A 21,890-nucleotide genomic window follows, 5' to 3' on the forward strand; every position below is an offset into this window, starting at 1 on the left:
AAGTACAACGACAACACAAATAGGTGTCTGTGAATAAATGCATCTTTCTTTCTTTGTAGTTGTGTGTGTGTGTGTGATCTCTCTTTCGCGAACATTACCGAACCGCGCAAATTCAACTCGTGCATTCGCATTTTCACATTCTTCCCCTCGGGGAAATGCTGGAAAATTTTTTTACCTGTTCAGTCGGGCTCCAGACCGTATACTCATGAAATAGCCGCATAAACGCTTGATAGCTGTCCTCGTCCCGAATGAATAGGGACACGTCGTCGGCATACGTGGATACTTTAACTGGGCCTATGCCTGGAAACGGAAAGCCGCGGATGGTAGTGCTTGCATCAATACGGCAGAGCAGTGAGTCGAGACAAATGACAAAAAGCAAAGGCGACAGGGGACAGCGCTGCCTATACCACGAACGACTGCGAACGGACTACTTCAAAGCCCCTTGACAGGGATTCGAACGCTCACGTCCGAGTACAACAGCTCGAGCATAGCTACAAAGTCTGGCGGAAAGCACCCACTGTCTGTGACTCGATTCAGCCACCCGGCCAAATGAAACAAAAGCTGCGCAACGTCGAAGTCCGGTGGCAATGTTCCTGTCAATATTGTTTAAAAAGAACAATTCATTAAGCAAATCGCAGGCAGAAAATGAATTCATAAGGGATTTTTGCAGTGTTTCTTTATTTAAAATTTCGTGAATGCTTGCTTTCTGCGATAGCAACTAAAATACTACATCGACTGCAACAAATAAATTCCCTCCGTCGCCTGCTCTTGCCCGCGCTACTATAGCTGCTGGCGGCATTCTAAGAAATCAAATGGCAACAATAACGAAAGGTTCCACTGGATAGGTTCCACGTTCCGCTTGGAACGCTCGTGGAGTAGGGCAACGTGGTTCAATAAACGTTAAAAGCAGACTGCCCCGATTCACCCGTGTCTCCGCCGTACGGCAACGCTGGCATGGAGGCATCACTGGCATCGCTGGCATCGAGCAGTATAACGCGGTAAATTTAAATTGACTTCAGCAAACCTCTAGCGTGTTATATCGTGGGGAGCGAGATGGGAGACGAACAGTGTGAGAGGTGAGCGGGAAAGAGAAGGAAGGCATTTACTTGGCCGGGGCGCCACTCGACTATTGTCTTTCGCCGACATTTGCAACAAGAGGAGCGGATACGAGGCCAATTTTTTTTTTCTTGCTTTTACCCATTCGGAAGTTTACACTAGCCCTAATTTCTGCGCTCTTATCACCGTTACAGAGCTACTTGGGCGGCGCCGGCTGATTAGATCGACCGAAATCGCTCGCTTTTGTCTCGCCTGTATCAACAGTGAACGAGCATGGCGGCATGGAGGAATGGCGCCATGGCGGCCATTTTTATTGATTCTTTTATTCGTGGAAGCTATCGTTCACCCTCACGCCCACCATCTTTATTCCAAAATCTGAAGAGCCTTTCAAAGGGCAGTCAGAAACAGGATATCGACCGATGACGTTGACCAATGCAGATTGTAATATATTAATGTAGATTATTGCCGAGAGATTTAGGGCATAACCAGTACGGTCGTCGGGTCTCATCAAACGTGTGGCATTAAACGTCGAAGTATTGTAACAAACATTCACGTAGCACGATGTGCCTTGCAGTCCTGTGATTATGTATTTTTCGTAAACTAGCCATGCTACCTGTAGATTCGTAGACCTTCTTTGCTCATATCGGCAATGGGATTCTTTTTTCAGTTTTGAAGCATATAAATGTTGATGTTATCTTAAAGGGCTTTGAGATGGCGTACCATGATTGCTTCCCGCAGGTAATAATTAACAAAAGTGTCACAGAGAAATTCCAGTGTTGCCTACCATGAGGAAATGGTGCCTGCTTTACCGTTATTTTCTATTTTCCTAGGACCCTTTTGCTAGAAAGTTATAAATGGCAGCTATATACGACGTTTCCTGTTGCATGCATGCGAAGTAGTCAAGCCGCTCACATACGCTGATGATGTGGCCATACTCCGCACAAGAATTTTGTGATGTCACCCGCAGCTTAGTCAATTGGAAGAAGTGCGCAGGATTTTGGCACGAAAACTGGGAATCGACACCGACTGTTTGAACGCGCAAATTGGACCACGACACCTGGGCGGTACCTGGGTGTATCCGATTCGGAGTTATCGGGATGGCAGTCAGTACTGTCATGACGAAACGCTAAGGCCTCGCGATAGAGCCACAAGGCGGGGCGGCCGCGTATTGTCCGTCTCCGCAAGTTCCAGTGTCTGCAATGAGTATTTTTTTTTTCTAGCTAAAGTGTGGTTTGTGATGCAAACTATTCACTGTTATCGTATTTATGCGCAGAGGTTTCACCGTATTCTTGGTGTTTTTATTTGGAGTTCAACATGAGAACGTACGAGCGGAAGTCTCTTTTCCGAAGGGTGAATCTAAGAAGGCTCGGGCGATTGCATACATAAGTAAGGTAAACTGTTAATAGATTTATGTTATTTAAAGATTGAGGAGACCCTTTTTTAGCGCAGTCTTTTTTAATTTACACTGTCGAATGCTTTGCCCCAGTTTATCATGTCCTCTTCCAATGAGGAATAGGCAACAATTAGAGAATATAAAAGTAATTGACTTAATTAGATTTCTTTCTGTGCAGTTTTTTACCACCAGTCAAATGTTTCGAGAAAGGGTTTGGAACAAAAGTTAAAGGAAATTATCTTTCCTATACCTCTGTACCTAGAAATGTACTCTGCAGGGCAAGGACAAAATGTTTGTCCAGGGTGAAAGCGCTGGTAATCCGAGCCGCCGGGCAAACGTGCTTTTTTTTTTAATATGTCCAACTAAAACACTTCCTGTGAAGACATGGATTGACGAGGGAGGTGCTTTTGTGGCTTGAAATAACTTGTGCCTTTTCTGCCTCAAACCCGAAACTACCGAACATGTTTAGACGGAGTGCTGGGTGCCATTTTTTGGGGGTGTACTGATGAGATCCCTAAATAAAGAGCATCTGCTGACACCCCATAGAATCATATTTCCCTGTGTATATAACGAATACGGAGTACCGTTTGACGTGACTATTCTCTCAAGAGTGTATAGCCTCTGACGTTCCCGAACGTTGGTGTCCCACGCGGACGTCAATGCGCAAACTGTGAGCGCCTATTTCAGGGAAGTGAATGATTTACCTGAGGTCTACAAGGTGGAAAATCCTGAAGCCTAAATATTGCCAATACTTCAAGAATTGTCATCATTTGACGTTTTCAGTAGCTTCCGCCAACAAAGCATGGTAGGCTGCTTTTATTGCATCACGGACTTTTGCAACAAAAAAGAAACAAAGAAAAAAAGCCGGGATGGCGCAATCAGATAGACGTCGGCTTCACAACAAGGCACCCAGGTTCGATTACGACCACGGGAACAGTTTTTTATTGTTTTATAATCCCCATGTGCCCTCCGATTGCGTAAACTTGGCTTTTTGCAATGGGTGTTGGTTACGACACCGCCACCAGTGAGCCCACGAAAGTTTCGGTTTAAAAAAATGTTCTCTTCTGTTGTCGCTGTGTCATGTTTCGAAGGGTCGTAGCATACTCGGGTGCACAAATATTTCTCAAGTTTAAGTGGCACAGACCTTTTCATTGATCCTGTCTATATTACCAATGTAATGGCGAGGATACTAATGTTCAGGTAGAACGTCTGGTACAACAGCCTACTACAATTAAAAAACACGATCGGGGTTAAGGTCGAGGCATTTTTATAAATAAAGCGTAATTCAACCGTTGATACAATGATTAGTTGAAAAACTTAGTAACCATTCTTTTGGAGTGAACTCCTTTTATTGATGCTAAACATGTGCGCTATATTGCCGATGAAGAGCAGTAGGAAGAAAACGCCGGCTTTTGTTTTTCCCAGTACAACTGGTTAGCCTGCAACAGTGAAAAGACACAAGGTTAGTTGAAATACACAACCTAAACTTTACCGCCTGAAAACCCTATTTTCTACCAGCTAGACGCTATAATCTGACCAAGTCTTAGTGGAAATTTGGTCGTTCCTATCGTTAAAAAAAGTTTCCCCTTGCTAGGGACCACTACGACTGTGGCTATGAAATAACGCGATTTGCTTTATGCAAGCCAATCTTTCGTAGAGGTAAGCGTGGTTGCTTAATCTCAACCTGGACGTCAGAAGATTTTTGGTCCCTAAATAAGTGATTTTTTTCTCTACAGATTTGTTACTGTGGTGGTTTTATCTTGAAGCGGGAAGTCACGCCTCCTTTGATCCCAACCTGCCGTAATTGTGGATTCGGAAACGAAGCTTAAGCTTTGATCATTTTCAGTAATGTACGTGTATTGTGCATCCTTGAGCGATATTTGCAGCAAAACAAAATAAAAGGATACCCTGCAACAGTACCCATAAACTCTTTCGCTATTTCCCTCGAGCCCTGAAGCACTGCTAAAAAGCTATACCGTATTTCCCGATGTTAACTCGCGTTTTTTTTTTTTTTTAATTTTTGTTGGTACGTCTTATGTATCGAATAAATCCGGTACGTGGCGGCAGCGTGTGGTCCGCGCTCGAAAAGGTGCCTGTGTGCTGCGTGATGTGATCGCTCAATCAGAGACACAGCTCTAGGGTATAAATGAATGAATTATTCGTTAGCGAGTCGCAGGAAGAAGGCTTCAATGGTTTAGCCTAAACACCGTCTATAAGTACATGCCACCTGTGCATCAAGAAACCATTTCTGATACGTTAGTTCTGTCTAGACTTTGGACGGTAGATGCATGTGTATAGTTCAGAGGCGGCGGCCGCCGCAACCTTGCACTTTCGCCGCACTTTCTAACGAACTGATCCTCTAGGAGTTTATACCTGATGAACAAGTGCGTTTTGTGCACCGGTGCGTCTTATACACCCGTGCGACTCATATACGTTTTTTTTTTAAACTATCGTTTTAAGGGGGGTGCGACTTATATACCGGAAAATACGGTAATTATCGCGAGCACAAAGCGGCCATGCGTGATTTGCTCATCGCAACAGATGCGCCTTCAAGGGGCTGGCTTAGTTTTGTTATGATTTTGCTTATTTGAAGTGGCTGTCGCAAGCATTTATTGTTTCAGCTGAAAAGAAGCCGCCCCAGAGCCACCATATAGCTCCAGTGACGCTGTAGAAGCGCAGAAACAGTGCCTACACAGAGAAAGAGAGCAATATCTTTGGAACAGGTTTATAGGAGTAGATCAGTACTATTTGGTTGGAACATTTTGTGACCTCGTAATCCAAGTAGAGGATGCAGTTGCTGACGACGTCATGAAAGCACCTTCCAAAAAAGGCAAAAGTGTTGCGGTGTATCTCAAAGGCCGACAACTAATGTTGGATCGGCACGCTTAGTGGCTGAAACTTCGACGAGGTGCTATACAACTTACAGAAGAAGAAGAACAAAGACAGGACGGAGGTGAGCGCCGATACAAGACCAGAAAGCGGTCCAGCCAGAGAGCCCAGTCCGCTCAGCCCTTGACGAAGTGTGCAAACCACGCCGGTGAATATGTTGAACAGTTGAGTGGGATTTAATTGGCCCAGCAGGCACTAAAGATGCAAGATAAAGGACGACAATGAATAAATCCGTCATGCGTGGAGAGGTGCAGCGTTGTTACGCTTAAAAAACAATTGCTTCCTATGAGTGAGACAGACAATGTTACATTTGCAAACAACGTAATGATTGTCTCGCCAAAAACACGAGAAACGACATTCAGCATAATCCAGAGATGAAACTGATAATTCCTAAGGAAGTCAGTCCAAGTCAGGGGGAAACGGAACTGCAAGCAAAGTATTGCGGTAAATTTTCCCCCATGTTTAACAAACACTTTCGCAGTCAGGGCACTCAAAGCGATGAGAAGAAATACACATGGTCTCGTGAACGGAATGCACATTAACGAACGGTCAGGAGGCAAATAAACTCTGCTTTTTTCCTGTCCCATTCCAGACCTGTGCCCATTGTAATAATAATATACTGGACTCCAGTTAAGACGAACTTGGTTAAGATGAACAACATTTTCGCTCTCTTGTAACGTCCAGAAGGCAAAAAACCTCCGCTTAAGATGATTTTCGGATAATACGAACAAATTTTTACGATCCCTTCGAGTTCATCTTAGCGGGAGTCTACTGTGCATTGCTACGGTCTCTCTTCAATGTGGTGCGCTTGCCTTTGTTAACCGAAATAACTGTAACTTCTTTTTTTTCTAATTAGAACACTGTCCTCCTAATTAGCACGTCTACAATATCTGCTTCCGTTCGACAGGACTGATTTGGGGCCAACTGAAGCGCTGCATTCAATGGGCGAGAGCGGATGTAGATAAAAAAAAAAAGCTGCATTCATTTCTACCCCAATATTCAATTCTTACAGTGAGTGCCGTGCACTGCGTTATGGCTTCATGCTTCACAAAATTATGGCCTGCTCCGACGTTTTGTGTCCCCTGCTAAGCCTATTTCACCAAAAGCTGCGAATTGGAGTGAACTTACGGTAATCACGTTAACAAAGCTGGTTATGACTTGAGGCTGAAAATAAGAAAGGAGAAAGCGTGAGCAAGTAAGTACACATCATCCGAGTTCCGCAACGAAAGCGACTGAAGTTTATTGTACAACCTTCTTTCACAACACTTCTAAGAAACAAAGGGGAAAATTGAATGTAATATTTGAACAATTTCTTCAGTAACAGAAGTATTTATCGTGCAGCAGCGACCGCGTTGATCTTGTATCCTATGCAGTTTGATGTGCTACCCGTTGTCGCGTCGGGGGCTTAGTAAGGCGGATACTGCAGTTCAAGGCTACTGCATACCACAACGTTAAGAAGTTTAGACGACCTAGAGGAACAGTTGAGATACTGTCTCGGCTCCGGAGTTTTCCTTCAATATTAGTGCGCCGGCTGTACTGGCGTCATTGCACAAAATCAGGCGTTGTTGGACATTTTTAGTGTCGAAACATCACGGAATGTTTAGGGAGGACACAGTGGCCAGGAGGGGGAAGGAATTGGCGGAAACGCAGAAAGAGGGAAGGGTGAAGTGAATTGAGGTCATCAACACACAACCGCGTCGTGACACCGAAGGCGAACAGCTGGCGCAGACCCCAGACCACGCCTCACCAATCAGATTGACCGGGCCGAATTTTTTCGTTAACCTCCGAAACACTCGCAAGTACTACATGTACGACAACCTCGACAATTTTCCGCGCTAAGAATTCATTTGTATCTTGATTTTGATACAAGGTGTCGTTTTGTTGCTGGGCAAGAATGTGATTTTAACGTTACTTCATTGGAGTCGAAGCCCCTTAGGGGCTGGGGCTGTTTCGTCGTCTTAATCGTCGTGTCATGTAGTCACAGTACTAAAACACCGGGAAACACGTTTACTCCTCGCGCTAGAAAGTAACGCGTACTAAAAAAAAAAAAACACCGGCACACTCGCTTCCACCTCACGCTAGAGAGTTTCGTGCTTCAAATACAAGAGAGTTTTAGAGCAAAGCTGTATACCTCTGCTCCCCAACGGTTTCATCTCCGTTGGCTAAAACGCCAAGGCGCCAAGAATACACTTATACACTGCATGCTTCGCCCCTCCCCAGGTTTTACGTTAGTGTAGATGGCCCTGGATTTTTTTTCTATTTCGCAGGGGAATTCAAGTGAAAGATATTTTCATTTATTACCTAACTCGTTGTGATATTTTGGATTTCAAATAATCAAGTTATTCGCCGTCCTACACATTTGCCAGAGGCACTAACCGAAATGTTTTGTTCCAGCATGCCTGCGGTGCAAATAACCACAAGCTTGGCTATTCAAAGTGGACGTCGTGCGATCCCCATCTGTGCTCGTCGTGGGCATTGCTAGGGGATGTGCAAAACTACGTAATGTGCTGTCCAGAGCATGCTGCAGGGCAGAAGACACCGCTCTCAGCGATGCGAAAGTTGGCAGCCCCGCGCACCACTCTGGACCCCATCGTCTTCCCTTGGGGCCACTGAATGCTGCGTAGGAAGGTGTAGAGCCTTCTTCTTAGCTTCCTTCGGGAGACGGGACTGGCGAATTCATAGTGAAGGCGGTGCTCGGAGGGAGCAATTGCCGGCGCATCTTGCCAGGCTGGCACCGCCTGATTCATCAAACACCAAACCAACAAACCAACCAACTAACCTAACCATAAGGTAGGAAATAAATAACGGTATCATAGTTTTGGTGAGGCGAAATTCAAGCACACATACCGATGCCACTGATCCAATGGTGCAGAGATTGAGGCTTCCAAAGCACTAGACAGGAAACGAAAAGAAATTGGGGTTAGTGTAGTTCAAAACAATTGCTAAGCACATAAATTGTGGTCAAGGGTTGAGCGTATTCCCGTGCACGCAAGCGCGCACACACCTTTTTTCTGCCCCAGTCTGACAAGAGGAGATCACGTTGTCATCGACATTTAGGAGAAAGATTATAATTCCTCTCATCGCCTCAACCGGCGACACGCCGCAGTTCTTCGTGAAGGGTGGATCAGCGTTTAGATTCTCAATGGAGGATAAAGCGAAATTCTTCTCCGCTGCCTCCTAATCTACCTATTATTCAATATTGTGAGGTCAAGGAAGAGGAGTGCAGTGTGAAATGTTTGTGCAAGAAACTTTTCTTGTGCAGTGAACATGACTAGGTTCATAGTGATTATCCCGCGTTACCGACATACTCATGTATACTGGAAAGCATGCAGGCTGGTTGTTTAGCACACACTCACACGTACGGCATGCACGCTAAAGAAATGACGAAATCAGTTCCTTTCAAAATGAGAAATGCTATCATTAGCTCAATCTTTTTTCGTGTCGAAACCCCTATAGGAATGAGAAAAGGCTAGAGTTGGCGCTGTTGGATGTTTTTTTTTTCCGATATGATGTGTGAAGACAACCTTTTCCATTACAAGTTCGGTATTCAGTTCATAGAATCACGCAATGGAATGTAAAATCTCCCAAACTAATGCACTTCGTTTGGTTACTAAGAGAATACCAGTGTGACAGACTTAAAGAAACGTGCCGTGCTCATTCCTCTTAGTGACCGCCGAAATGCTTCGCGAATCGCATTATTTCACAAATTCTATTACTCATCCTCACCGAGAATTTGCGTCGCCCCACGCCGCCATTTCTCTGATCGTTATTGCAACACTATGCTGATACAATACACTCACCCCAAACTACTAAATTTGCAGAATCGTTCTTTATTCCTACAGCTAAGGAATGGAATGCCCTACCAGACACCATTGTTAGCATTAAGGATGCAGAAACCTTTAAAAAAAATCACTGCCAACCATCACTGAACCCTAATAAATTGCAAAGAACCTTGTGACAGCCTGTGCTATTTCTTATATAATGGTTCCTAATGTTGTCTTTCTCGTACGGCGTGTTTATTTTCAGGTATTTGTACTTGACCATGTTTTGTACCTCTAAAGTGAAATCTTGTACAACCGAAAAATAATTTCTTCCACCGTCCACAAGCAACTGTACCTGTTCAAACCCCCCCTTTTTTTTCCTTTCTTCTTTTTTCTTTCTTCCCCTTCAGCTATATCCTACAATTTTTATTGTTTTATTTTGTCGCACATCCTATTTTGCGTTTGCCAATCTCATGTATACTCACCCCTCATGTAACGACCCTTCTGTTGGAGATCCCGGAGGAAAATAAAACAAATAAATAAATATATACCTATTACGGCTCTTGGGTATTTTGTGAAGATCAAGAAGACACTGATTTAGGCGTTGACAGGACGCTTTATATACAAATGTGTGTTGTCTCTCGGTTAACGTCACAATTAACTTCCTAGCTTGTTGACAGAAACCTCTAATTTCTTACGGCAAATCACTGGTCGACTAAGATGAACAAAGTCTTGATAAAAACATTCGCAAACGTAAGTTTCATATTTCATACTGCGACTCATAGTGTTTCACAATGAAGCTGTAGGCGTTAAAAACAGTTTCGTTGGTCAAGGGCAGTCTTGGGTTAACTAAAAAAAACGGCCGTGAAATAAAAAGGGGAAACTGAGTCACACAGCACTTGTAATTGCATTTTGCCGTGAAACCATATGTCGCAACTCTGCCACAGAGTGAAGTGAGCGCTGCCGATGTCAGGTCTTCTGAGGTATACCTATTTTGAAGATATGTATAGCTAGACCATTCACATTACGCACCGTACACATAGGGGAGACTCGAAAAAAACCCCGTTAGCCATTCCACCAATTGCAGGTGGATGACCAGAAACGTTTTTTTACTCACGACACAGATGTTACATCGAATTTAGGTATAAATATGCCGTAGCTGAACACGGTTAAAGGACATTTGTCGAGCGAAAGCTCAGTTGTCGGGGTAGAGCCTACAGTGAACACGCACGGCAAGACAAAACACAGACGCTGCTCGGTGTGGGGCCGCTTTGGGGGGAAAGCGCAGTGTACTTAGATGCAACCAGCCCCTTCTATAACTTTCTGGTGGCAGGCGACATTAGTGTATGTACGCTTGCTTGACCTTCAACGCACGAGGCGCATTCTTGAAGGTCAGTGGGAGGTTACCAGGCGCTTCCTGTGTTTCTAACTGGAGTAATAAGCTTCGCTTAAGAAGAGTGAAGGATGGACTACTCCTAATACATTGCCTCGTCATTATGCGTGCTCGCCGAGTTCGCCATCCTAACATCATAGTTTGCCTTACGTTCATTTAATTGGCTGTTTCGTCATGCCTTTTTCATCGCTTGGTAAAGAATGAATAAAAATATTTAAACGTGCGAAACAAGTCGATTACCGAAGCGAAGTTTCCAACGGTAGGCACTCGAATGGTGATATTGCTGTTACAACTGACGTTCGTGTTGAAGAAGTTCGTGCAGTTTTGTCCTTGGCAGAGGGTCAGGTTTCCCAGGGGCAAGATGCTCGAGAAAGCTGTGAAAGAAAAAAAACAACCAAACTGACTACCCAGAAAGGAATGGCGCAAGTATGCTTCTCTATTAGACGTGCTAGGCAAAAATGTTGCACTAAAACTGTCATACTCGCACGGTTTGCACATTTAGCTACAATATCACTACAATATCGAATCGTTGAAGTTGGGAGACATTTTTCTGGATTTGTTTGGGAGAAAACGGGACAGGAGGTTTTGCAATATACCACATAACTAAAAAAACACATTAGTTTTAGTTTTTCTTTAGGGCACGGTACGTTTCTTTTGCTGGATGGGCGATTGCTTTCATTTTGTCTGTATTTGCAGCAGTAAACACAATATAAGCGCCGCAATCCGCAAAGAGACTTGTTACAGAGGGAAGGATGATTTGATTGATTTGAATGTAGGGTTTAACGCGCCGACGCAACGCAGGCGATGTGGCGCGCCGTCTTGGAGGGCTCCGGATTAATTTCGACCACCTGGAGATCTTTAACGTGCGCCTAAATCTCGTGCACGCGGGCGTTTTTGCTTTTCGCCTTCACCAGAAAACCGGCCGCCGTGGCCGGGAATCGAACCCGCGTCCTCGTGCTCAGCAGCACAATTCCTTCGCCACTGAGCCACCGCGGCGGTTACAGCAGGAAGGCAAATGCATACAATGTAACATACTCACTTCCGAGGAAAGTGGAGAAAAATGATCCTATTATCGGTCCTAAGACGTTGAGCACTCCCGTCGGTGTTCCCGTGTTGAAGATGCCAGTCAGAACACACTACAGTGGGATAAAGATCGGAACAAAGCCCGTTAGGTGAGTTTTATTTGGTATTTTGTTGTTGAGTAAGTTAGGTGATAAAGATACTATAGAGGGCTGTTTCGTGAACGTAATTATACACCGCGTCATTATACCCCCCCCATTGCTTAACGTCGTAATGCTCGTTTTAAAACAAAAACGAAACGAAAAGGATGAGGGCGTTGAAAGTAGGGACGTGCGCTTGGTCTCATCTCAGGGTGATCAACCGAATCGTCGGAAATAAAACGAGAAAGAGAACACAATAAAACACCTTTGGAAAACAATAAAAACAAGATATTACAGAAACAAAACTTTTTCGGAATTAGCGGATGCACTTTACATAAAGACTCCATTGTTTTCGCCATGATGTTGTTTTCTCGGCACTGGAAAATGCCGGACAACTGCGGTAAGAACAGACCTCACAGCCGCGCGACATTGCCAGCATCCGTTGCGAAAAAAGAAGGCGTCAATCGGTAGCGGTAACCAATGCGAGCAGCGCTCTTAGCCTATTTAACCAAATTTGCAGTATGTCGGAGTCCACCTCGTGTTGTTCAAAAACACTACCTTACTCATCATAGCATGTTAAAGAGGTTTGTTTCAACGAATGAGCTTTCCCAAAATCATACGCTAAAACGTTTAATATGAAGCAACTAATTTTGTCTCATCGGAAAATAATCGGCCTTGGTGTTTGCATCGGTAATAAGGCGAAACGAGCAAAAAAATCACATGACGATTACTATACTCCCTAATCCAAAATTTGTGCGCAGGCAATCTACTCGGTCACGGCGCATATCTGCTGCGTCTCAGGAAGCGATCGCGTGATCAGCGAACGCTACTCTGGCGTTAACTCGCAGCGCGACGCCACCGGCGAGCATGTTGTTGCAAATCGTGTTTGAATCTCCCGCGCAAACGTCACGTTGTTCAGAGGAGCCACAAACGGAGGAGGAACGCTGGCGAAAGTGTGACGGGGAGGGCGCTCCTCCCCGGCGACTTATGACGAAAATGTGAGGGAGTGGCAGCGAGACACTGAGCCCTGGCGACACGCTGAGAGGACACCGTCACACTCTTGCCAGGCGCTGCTCCTGCATTTTCTTTCTGCTGGGGTGGCCCGTTCGGGAGCTCGCTTACGCGGACGTCTTCGCCGCCGCGAAACCCCTGTACCGGGCGCCAAAGTGATGCGCGCTAAAATGTGTCATGGTTGAAAGCGGTTAAACCAAGTTTGTTCAACGAAAGCTCAACTTTCGTGCCGAGGGCGCTCAGCGAAAGCGCGCACAAGCAACTGAACCGCAAAACAAAACACAGACGCTGGTCGGCGAGGTAAGCGCTGTAGACGCGAGCACTCAGTGAACTGTGTGCAGCCAGCGCCTCGTTGTATCATTTTCTGATCGCACGCGCCCTCACTCTACCCACTTACCTACCTCTCCCCGCCCGTTACCCTTGGAGCGGAAGAGGAACCAAACTCTTTCATTGCGTAAATGCAAGAGGCTCTGCCTTGACCTTGGTTGTCCTTGAAGGTCAGATTGATAAACAAAGCGTTTTCACAGTTTTTACCTGGAGTAACAAAACTTTGACTCTAAAATATTCTGGGCTTACAGGTGCTTTCTGAAACTGCTCCAACGTAGAAAATGTAAGCAAGACCTGGAAACGCGAAAGCTCAAGATTTCAACTGCGTCGTAATATGATCTGGAAATCGCTTACCCTCAGGAGTCTGGTGAGTCCTGGAACAATCTGTAAATTGTTTATAAGGAGAAAAGAAAAAGTAGCCCAATTTGACTCTGAATATAATATTGAGAACACAAATTGTAACAAATACGGAAGGGTGTTTTATCATACGAAGAAATAGGCACACTTAGAATGTTAATTCCCTCCTTAATTAAATAAGCAGAATGGTCCCCACGGATCATTCCTGGCCACGCGTTAGTGAGCATGCTTGTGATAATGCTAATAATCCTTATAGGGATTCCAATGATATAAACTATCATTCTGGTGTGAATGCCTAGGAACAAACTAGGAACGTATGCATGAGTAGAATAGGTTTGTTTGCAATCAGGCATGTATCGTGTTTGTTAAAGTAAAACCACGGAGGCACGGTGAATGCACCGGGAAACAAAGTGACAATTACTAAAGCAATTTGCGGGGAATATTGACAACGCGCGGGTGTGTTAGGAGGACAAGCCTTCGATCAGTGCAGTATGATTAGTGTGCATAAATTGTGGGAATCGTGGAGAACCGCGGCCCGCGATCCCGAGCCGGCGGGCGCTTCGGGGGAGACGCGTTGCGCTGAAACCGGTCCGGCGCTCCACTGGTTCGTCGGCGTCCCCCGAGAGATGGCACCACGGGTCCGTGCGGGGCATAGGCGCACGGGCGGCGCGATCGTGTGCGCGTGGAGGGCGGGGAGAGTCTCACCGGGGGACCGGTCGGGGCAGGATCGGTTGAACAGCACGGCGGTGGCGGATACCATGTATCTCAGGTGGGAACTGTTGTTTGTTGCACGGCGTGAGTGCCTGCCTCCCATTTGCGATCACGACCCGAACGGCGTGAATCGTGAACGCCGTCGAGCCTTGTTCTCGCATGCTTTGAGAGTTCCCAAATAAACGGCTGTGCTTCGGCACTACTGTCTATTGGGCTCTCGTATCGGCGAACCTCGCTGGGCTGCCGTAAGCTCGGGAGCCCGTGTGGTTGACACGCTGGGAGCTAGCTTGGTGTCTTACGCCGGAGTACTGACTAGGTCGCCCCCAAGGACCCCCACATTTCCACAAAGTGTATTAAACGGCAAGGGCATATTTTTACTGAATACTTCAACAAACCCTAGTTACATCGTTGTCTCAGGCGGAACGAACTGAAATTGTTACAGTTTGTGTGCTCAGGCCATTGCACTACACAGTGTTGTTTGATGAAATAAACTTTTATTAGATGAGCGTTAGTAGCTGTGATGCCCTGCAGTTTTTGTTGTAGTAAAAAGAAGGTTGTAGTAACGCTAGACTATACTTGAAATGGCTCTATGTCAGCAGTATAGAAAAGCTTTGTATATATTGTAATCTAAGTTGCACAAATTCGGTGCTCTTTAACCCTGCTACAATTTTCATAGAAGTTGGCACCACATTTCTGGCTGCCACTAGATTTGTGTAAACTTATAAGAGTTTTCGCTCAGTAAAGATCTCTTATCTAAGTTATCTCTTCCTTCAACCCCTATTTCTAGAACCCCTTATTTCTTCCCATAGGGATAAGAACAAGAGAATTTAAAATAGAATGGGAAGAAGAAAATGCCTAAGCTCCCTTCTTCATATCGCAATACCTACAATATTCCTCCCTCTCTCACAAGGCTCACGACAAAACCAAGACTCTCTTACTTCGAGAGTTCACATACATATTACCCCCTCCTTTAACCCGCTTCTCTGAACCAACCCAGAGGTGCCTGGTGTCCAATAAAGGATTTTTAACATGACAGCGTTTTATGCCGGGGTCCACCGAAATCTCATGACGTCATATCCGTCACGGAAATGACATCGCCAAAAAAACTTCCATTGACCTGGCTGCGCCGGTATTCGAGCCACGCGTCCACGAACTCTCTTGCCGCAACAGGAGGTACGTAACACGCTCCCGACTGCGCTATGAACACACGTGCAAGTAGGACGACAAACGCTCCTTATATCGTCTCTTTCAGATGGTGCTGCCATCTAGAAGAGGCGAAGCGAAGTAGTGCTCCATGACGCTAAGGAGCGCCGACATTTGTCGCCTTGATGCCACTGCCAACATGTACGAGGGACGCGCAGCGTAAGCTGCGGAGAAGCCGACTTGCGGATGTCGCGCTCGTGAGTCGTGACACGGTCCGCTGCTCCTTTCGCTGCAGCGGACCGTGTGTTCACCAAACGATTCGCTGACAACCCGTTTGGTTTCGTTCGCACGGATGGTAATTGCGAGTGCCTTTGGTTTAAGTAGGATTTACGCAATGCTGCGGCGCATGCAATCGAGTGTCTAACAATGATTGGTATAACGGTGCCATACTGACGAAATATAAATAGCGATGGGCTAGTTTATATGGATGCACAATAAACATTCAACTGCTCCTGTGAAGGCAAATTTCACTTTTGTGTTTTACCGGTTCCTATGGAAGAGGGAACAACCACATTTTTTTTCTCTCTCGCTCACATGTAATGCGTATCTTCGCAAGGCAAGTACCCCTGCCCGGGAGCTAAACCGAATTCATAGATTTCTGAGACGACACATTACAAAGTGCAGATGGGATGTTTTCCTTGAATGTAACTATAGTAGCATTCCACTATAAATGGAAGTGAAAACTCATGCTGGGGGTCCCATTGCATTCTGCCCTCAGCATGTTCCAGGCCTGACATTTTTTCTTCTACTGTAAGTACACTTTTGAAGATATACTCGAAGGTCATTTGTGAGCGGCCGCTCGGTGATGTACTGAGCTGATATACGCAACCGTAATTAAAACTGATATTTATTACTTCTGGAAGCTTCTGCTGCAAGATTTGAACTAAATAAGTGGAGCTCAACGAGACCTGCACACGTTGTGATAACCTTCGATTTAGTTTTTTTGCCGTTGCATTTACGAACAGTAACTCACGTTAGTTGGGCTGCAGATGTCCACAACACCTCCGAGGCACTGAAAAAGTGAAGAAGAAAACAAGTCAGAAAAATCTGAAACAACTATACTAACAAATGGAGACTTGCACTGATGGCATAATATCACGCCAGCGAAAACATGCAACGTCTTTTATATACTTCAGCTACTACTCCGTCAACTAAATAGGCAAGAATCAACGTTTGTTCATCGTCGGACGTCTCGGATTATCTCGTATTTGGCGTAGAATTGAAATTTCTGCCGGATGTAGGAAGATCGTAAACTTTGAACGGCCAGCCAGCTTCTTCGTCAGCCACTTAAGCAGGGCAACTCTTTTTTCTTTTATTAGTTCCTCCAAGATGTCATGAATTTTTAATGCCTTCAGCATTCGCTAGGGGAGGTAAATGGTATTCTGATAGCTTGTTTGTACGACACTTTTCTTATAATTGCCAAAACTGTGGTCTTTTCGTCCGCTCTTAGCCTGAAGAAAGGCGTCACGTGCGCCATGTGGTTGAAAACAAATGCGTCTACTAGTCCGATAAGCTTGGCTTCCTTCATTCATTGATGCCTGTTGGATATCCCAGAAATAAGTCTGAGTACCTGATGGACGCTTTTTTAAACCTTTGCGAGTTTCTAAATGACGTCCGTTGCCCTGAAGGCCCGAGCCGAGTATCCCGATGCTCTCCAAGAACAGTAGATGTTACCGCGCGCCAAGAGACCGATTTTGGGGGGCGGAGGTGGTGTTGTTGCATCCCCTCCGTGTGGGTTGATAAATCAAAAGCTATGCTTTCTGCGCCAAGCTCACTGGGCCTCTCGGCTTCTCGTATTTTTTATCGCTTCCTGGAGGATTTCTTGAGTTTGACCATCGCTTCCTCCTGTGATAACTTGAATTAGAAAGTCAGCAACTCGATTTCTACTGGCACCAGCACACCTACCACCATGTGTGAACAACCGCATACACATTGCTATATTCGTGCAAATATTAGTTCAACGGCCACTGGCTTAGCAGGGTCATTCATAAGTAGACGGCAATTTTAAACTGGACATTCTTTGGCTTTCAGGACGTTGCTTTCCTAAAGTAAAAGTTTTTCTGCCCATTAATTTTTACGCCATGCCTTTAGAAAAATTGTCAATGAAGATGCTGTCATAGCTTTAGAAGTGACGCAGCGCCAGTCTTGAGCCACATTGCGTAACATAACTGAGTGGGGCGGCAGTTAGACATGCTGGGTGGTAGGTTTTGACGCAAACAAAAGCATACTTCGTAACTGTCAATCGCAGGACTGGTGGCGGTCATTGAGCGCAGTCGAAAATTAAATCTCTCTTTCGCAACTCGCAAGAGCAGGAAATGGCTCCTACGGCTAGCGATAAACTCCGTGGAATAGGTATAACTTGGCTAAGTAAATCGAAACTGAAAAAGTAGTCGATCTGATAAATGGGCGAACTTACGCTGCTGATGCTGAACACATCACTCACGGCAAAGTTCGCGCAATTGGTAGCTGAAAAAAGAGGAAAACCGCCTGTTAGTGCAACAAGACAAGAAACGCGCGGAAAATAACTCATTTCCACAAGTAGTAAAAATTAACCTATTTTAAAATGATAAATCAATTAGTAATTTTTATGAAATGTTTTTCCAAAGCACTTGTTGGTTGCGAAAATACGCCTTTACGCGTTTCCTGCCATAATTTGTAGTGTTTTATTGAACTGTAAATTTGCTAAAAGCTTCAACTGTTCTTGATTGCGGTTTTCAGCACCTAAAGGAGCAATAACTTCAACATGCATAATTAAATAATTTATACCCCTTAGCAGCGTTGGCAGCAAAAACTTGCACGCAGCGCCGTTACTGAGACAACGTTTCTGTTTTGTAACTTACTAAGGTACTGGTTACTTCGACGACACCATTTCCACGCTTAAAAGGCCAACATAGAAGAGGTGACAGAAAAAATCTTGAGTAAAGCTATACGCAACCAGCCCAACAACAAGTTCTTGTTAATTACTTTTTACCGTCCCAAAACTACTGACGAGTAACGTACTTACCTTATTTATTGGTTTGTGATCACGTTACTCGTTATACTAGAATGCAGAAATACTGTGCTGCAGCCTCAGTAAAAAATCAGCTCCCTTCTTTAAAAAAATTCACCAAATTCCTTTACCCCATCACCTATACCCCTCCCGGATCCAACAATCTTTACTTCTAAAACCGCAAACATTTAAAAAAAATACTTTGGTGCTCTGTAGGACTACCCCTCTCGCTGCGAATGAATTCCCAACGACAAAAAAAACTTTACTCTCCTCGTTACCACGCAAGGGAGATATGTTGTAAAAGACCATGACGCCGTATAAAATAAGGAATTGCTCTGGGAGTGGTGTTGTTATATGCCGTAAAACCAAGATATACATTCACAGGCAGAGATTTATTACGTGCTGTGAGGTTATTTGTACAGAAAGTATTGCCAGCAGCGTAAATATAAATAACGAGAGCACTTATAACGCAGAGTAGCACTCATTACCAGCCGCCAGGAAAGCATTGCCTTTTGTGCTGTTCTTCACGCGACTACGCCAGCACGGCCCAACTACACCACGCGTAGGGAACATCGGGGATCGACTCGATTTTATCATGTTTGTCATTATAAATCTCCACTAATAGTTGTCTTTCTCAACACTTTTGAAACAATATCTCCCTTTGTAAGACATTATACGTCATTAGAACACCTTATGACGAAGTAGATTAGAATTGGGACTTTTAATTTGTCGCGTGTAGCATTTTATTGCACCGAATACAAATAACATGAGCTAGCAAAAGAAAAACGCACTTTTGAACACACGTTCCTCGTATAAAGGGCATTTTAATTTGAACTATGGCAAGGAATACTACAATTCGATAAGAATACCAACATTCACTTTAGTTTTAATATTTACCTCATTCCCAGATTGGGATATAATAAGATCCAGTTAAAAAAGAACAAAAACAATGAACTGTTTTAGAACGAGCCTGTAGGCTCATAGAGCTGAAGAGAAGGCAAAATTATAAGCTTCTTTTGGTGAGCTCGGCATAGACGCCCAGTATAATGGGAAATATCGGTATAGACGCTCAATGTGATTTTGATCTTTTTTGACCAACTTATGAACTGGCAAGAGTTGACAATAACAACCTGAAAATTGTTGAATTGTAGATTATGCATTGTAATGAAAAAAAAAAAACGGGTGAACTTACAGACAGAAGCTGCCGGCGCGAAGGCGGCCACAACAACCAGGAAGGCGAAGCAGCAAGCAGAAGTCATTGTGCCTTTTTGCAGATAGCTGCGTACTGGTAGGAAAGGAAACGACGTCCACTGTGGTAACAGTGCTGTGGAGGTAAATGAAGCTTTAATTTATATACCACCCCTCCGAACAAAACACGTGCTCATTGAATTCTTCCCCCTCCACATCAAAACCCCGAGTGGAGATATTTTTAGCTGCTGCTTGACAGAACACCCTGTTTTTCATAGCGTCGTTGATTTTTTTAATGTGACATTTTAGCTTCTAAAAACACGCAGTGCAACCATCTGAACACTAATCATGTCTTTATGCACGCGACGGATCTCTGCATCAGGTGGGCAACAGAGCTCGTGGTCTGTTCAATGTTTTTTCCTGTTTTTATTCCACCACGAAAGCAGTGCGTTCCGGGTGTTTGACAGGACACAGACGTTGAGCGCGACCATAAGTGTCAAAACTAGGATACACCGAAATGAATGCTTTTTGAACCTTCGGTGAAGTGAATGGTATGAAACCCGGAGCAAGGCTTACTGCTGGTTCCTCTCTGAAAAACTTCATGGTGCTCATACATCACGCCTCATGCCACACTCCAGGATATTAGTTAGCGTACCCAGCCTTTACATGAGTAGACGGAGAGACTGCACTCGCTATCATTCATTCGCGCGTTATCATGAACTGTCTGAAACAAAAGGTTCTAGCAAAATATAACGCAAAAACGTCTTCTTTCAGACACGTGCACGGGACCATCGAGATAATAGATTGGCACAGATACGGAACCGGATGTTTTCACGTTTACCTCCCCTTGTGTAGGAAGCACTGGAAGCACTTCTTTTTTGCTTTATCCTTTTTGTGAATACTGTGTTTACCAACTGAAAACGTGGCTCCGACTACGTCTAGGATGACGCCGAAAATGAAATACTTAAAATGTTGCCTCCAATATCCCTTTCTAGGAGAAATTTTGTCCTCCGTAAAATGTCCTGCAGCTGAATATACCTGCACGCCTTGCCAGCAAACGCACCCGTTTTTTTTTTTTTTTTTTGCAAGATACTGGCAGTACCACGGCCGAATCGCGTTTTTAGGAGCATGTGAAAGGAAGCGAAATTGTCTGAGTCCAGCCATTTCCGCCGTGAATTGGTGTGTCTTTTTTGTATTGTTCCTTCCAAAACTATAAAATTTGTACTTGGGAAGTCGCACTTCCAGATTTTCATTATTCACGAAACTCAGGAACGTTATTGCACCCGTTGGTGTCCTACTCCAGGTCTCTTTTTCATAGCAATTAGGCCGAACAAAGACAACGAACCTTGGACGCTTATATCTTGTTTTTAATGGTGATAATGCTTACGATGAAGAATAATGCTTATGATAAAGATACGGGTGGAGGGTTCATGTATCGCGCAATCAACGCAAGGAGAGATAACTGTAGACGGTCATCCGCTATAGTGGTTCCCTCCTGTGCTAACTATGAAGCTACCCGGAAGTTAGACTTTAAAGCTACAGTTTCGATGGGGATGACTGCATGCTAGCGCCCGAAGCAATTAGCGAAATTCATTGTCCGCCCTTTCTACGTACAAATAGCCGTATCGGTGGCTTTGATTACTGGGAAAATAGTTCATGGTGTCTTAACAGGGCCCGAAAATTGCCCCGATGATGAATGAACCATATGCAAAACGTCTCTGCTACCATTAGTTACATTCGTTGCTGCGAATGTCACGAGCGCAATCCGTTATGCTCAAAGGACGCTACCGCGATAATGCATGGTTCTATAAACATAAGGCTACTAATATCACACGTAGGTGAAACCACATTACCCGCATTAAAATTTGAAGGGGCCCCTTAAAGCTGCTGTCGAGATGGTAAACCTATAATTACCCATTCCAGCAAAAAAAAAAGCTGCCGTGAGCGATTGTTAGCTTTCTTTCTTAAAAGAAGTCTGATTAATTATATTTAATTAATAGTTATTTCATTGATTGATTGATTGATTGATTGATTGATTGATTGATTGATTGATTGATTGATTGATTGATTGATTGATTGATTGATTGATTGATTGATTGATTGATTGAAGTGTTTAACGCGCCGATGCAACGCAGGCGATGAGGCGTGCCGCAGTGAAGGGCTCCGGACTGCCGCGGCCGGGAATCGAGCCTGCGTCCTCGTGCTAAGCAGCACACCGCCTAATTAAAAGAAGTCTGTATGCCATGTCTAGTATAGGTTTCTTTCCAAGAGCTTAACCTTTCACAGGGGCATCTTTGGTACAAGAAATAAGGATGCATGTGTCGGTACAATTAAATTGGGAAAGAGACTTAACAGTGTAAGAATGCGAAAATGCAATATTTTATTTCAGCCTTAAAGGACAGCCAACCGATTTTGTGGAGTGTATGCTCTCTATCCCAAATAAACGTGATTA

The 21,890-nt window shown here is 44.5% G+C and overlaps 1 protein-coding gene across 1 annotated transcript; it reads right to left on the reverse strand.

Annotated features, from left to right (window-relative positions):
• Positions 1-3,755: 3,755 nt before the first annotated feature.
• On the reverse strand, positions 3,756-19,601 carry LOC144138096 (uncharacterized). Its single transcript, XM_077670187.1, has 10 exons — positions 19,443-19,601; positions 17,678-17,727; positions 16,235-16,273; positions 13,345-13,374; positions 11,532-11,628; positions 10,733-10,866; positions 8,186-8,230; positions 6,467-6,502; positions 5,374-5,533; positions 3,756-3,888 (listed from the first exon to the last, which is right to left on the reverse strand). The coding sequence occupies exons 1-10, from the start codon at positions 19,507-19,509 to the stop codon at positions 3,884-3,886; spliced, it is 663 nt and encodes a 220-aa protein (XP_077526313.1). The 5' UTR covers positions 19,510-19,601; the 3' UTR covers positions 3,756-3,883.
• Positions 19,602-21,890: the final 2,289 nt, after the last annotated feature.

Source organism: Haemaphysalis longicornis, unplaced genomic scaffold, assembly GCF_048455015.1.
Source record: "Haemaphysalis longicornis isolate Haplotype H1 unplaced genomic scaffold, Haemaphysalis longicornis Haplotype H1 scaffold_5, whole genome shotgun sequence".
NCBI classification, from domain to species: domain Eukaryota; kingdom Metazoa; phylum Arthropoda; class Arachnida; order Ixodida; family Ixodidae; genus Haemaphysalis; species Haemaphysalis longicornis.

Bases quoted from the DNA above. Each gene is read 5' to 3' on its own strand.
- LOC144138096 (XM_077670187.1), bottom strand. From the start codon at position 19,509: ATGACTTCTGCTTGCTGCTTCGCCTTCCTGGTTGTTGTGGCCGCCTTC. The intron at 17,728-19,442 runs GTAAGTTCACCC...CTCTTTTTTCAG, and splicing joins CGCGCCGGCAGCTTCTGTCT to CTACCAATTGCGCGAACTTT. The intron at 10,867-11,531 runs GTGAGTATGTTA...TTTCTTTCACAG, and splicing joins TTTCTCCACTTTCCTCGGAA to CTTTCTCGAGCATCTTGCCC.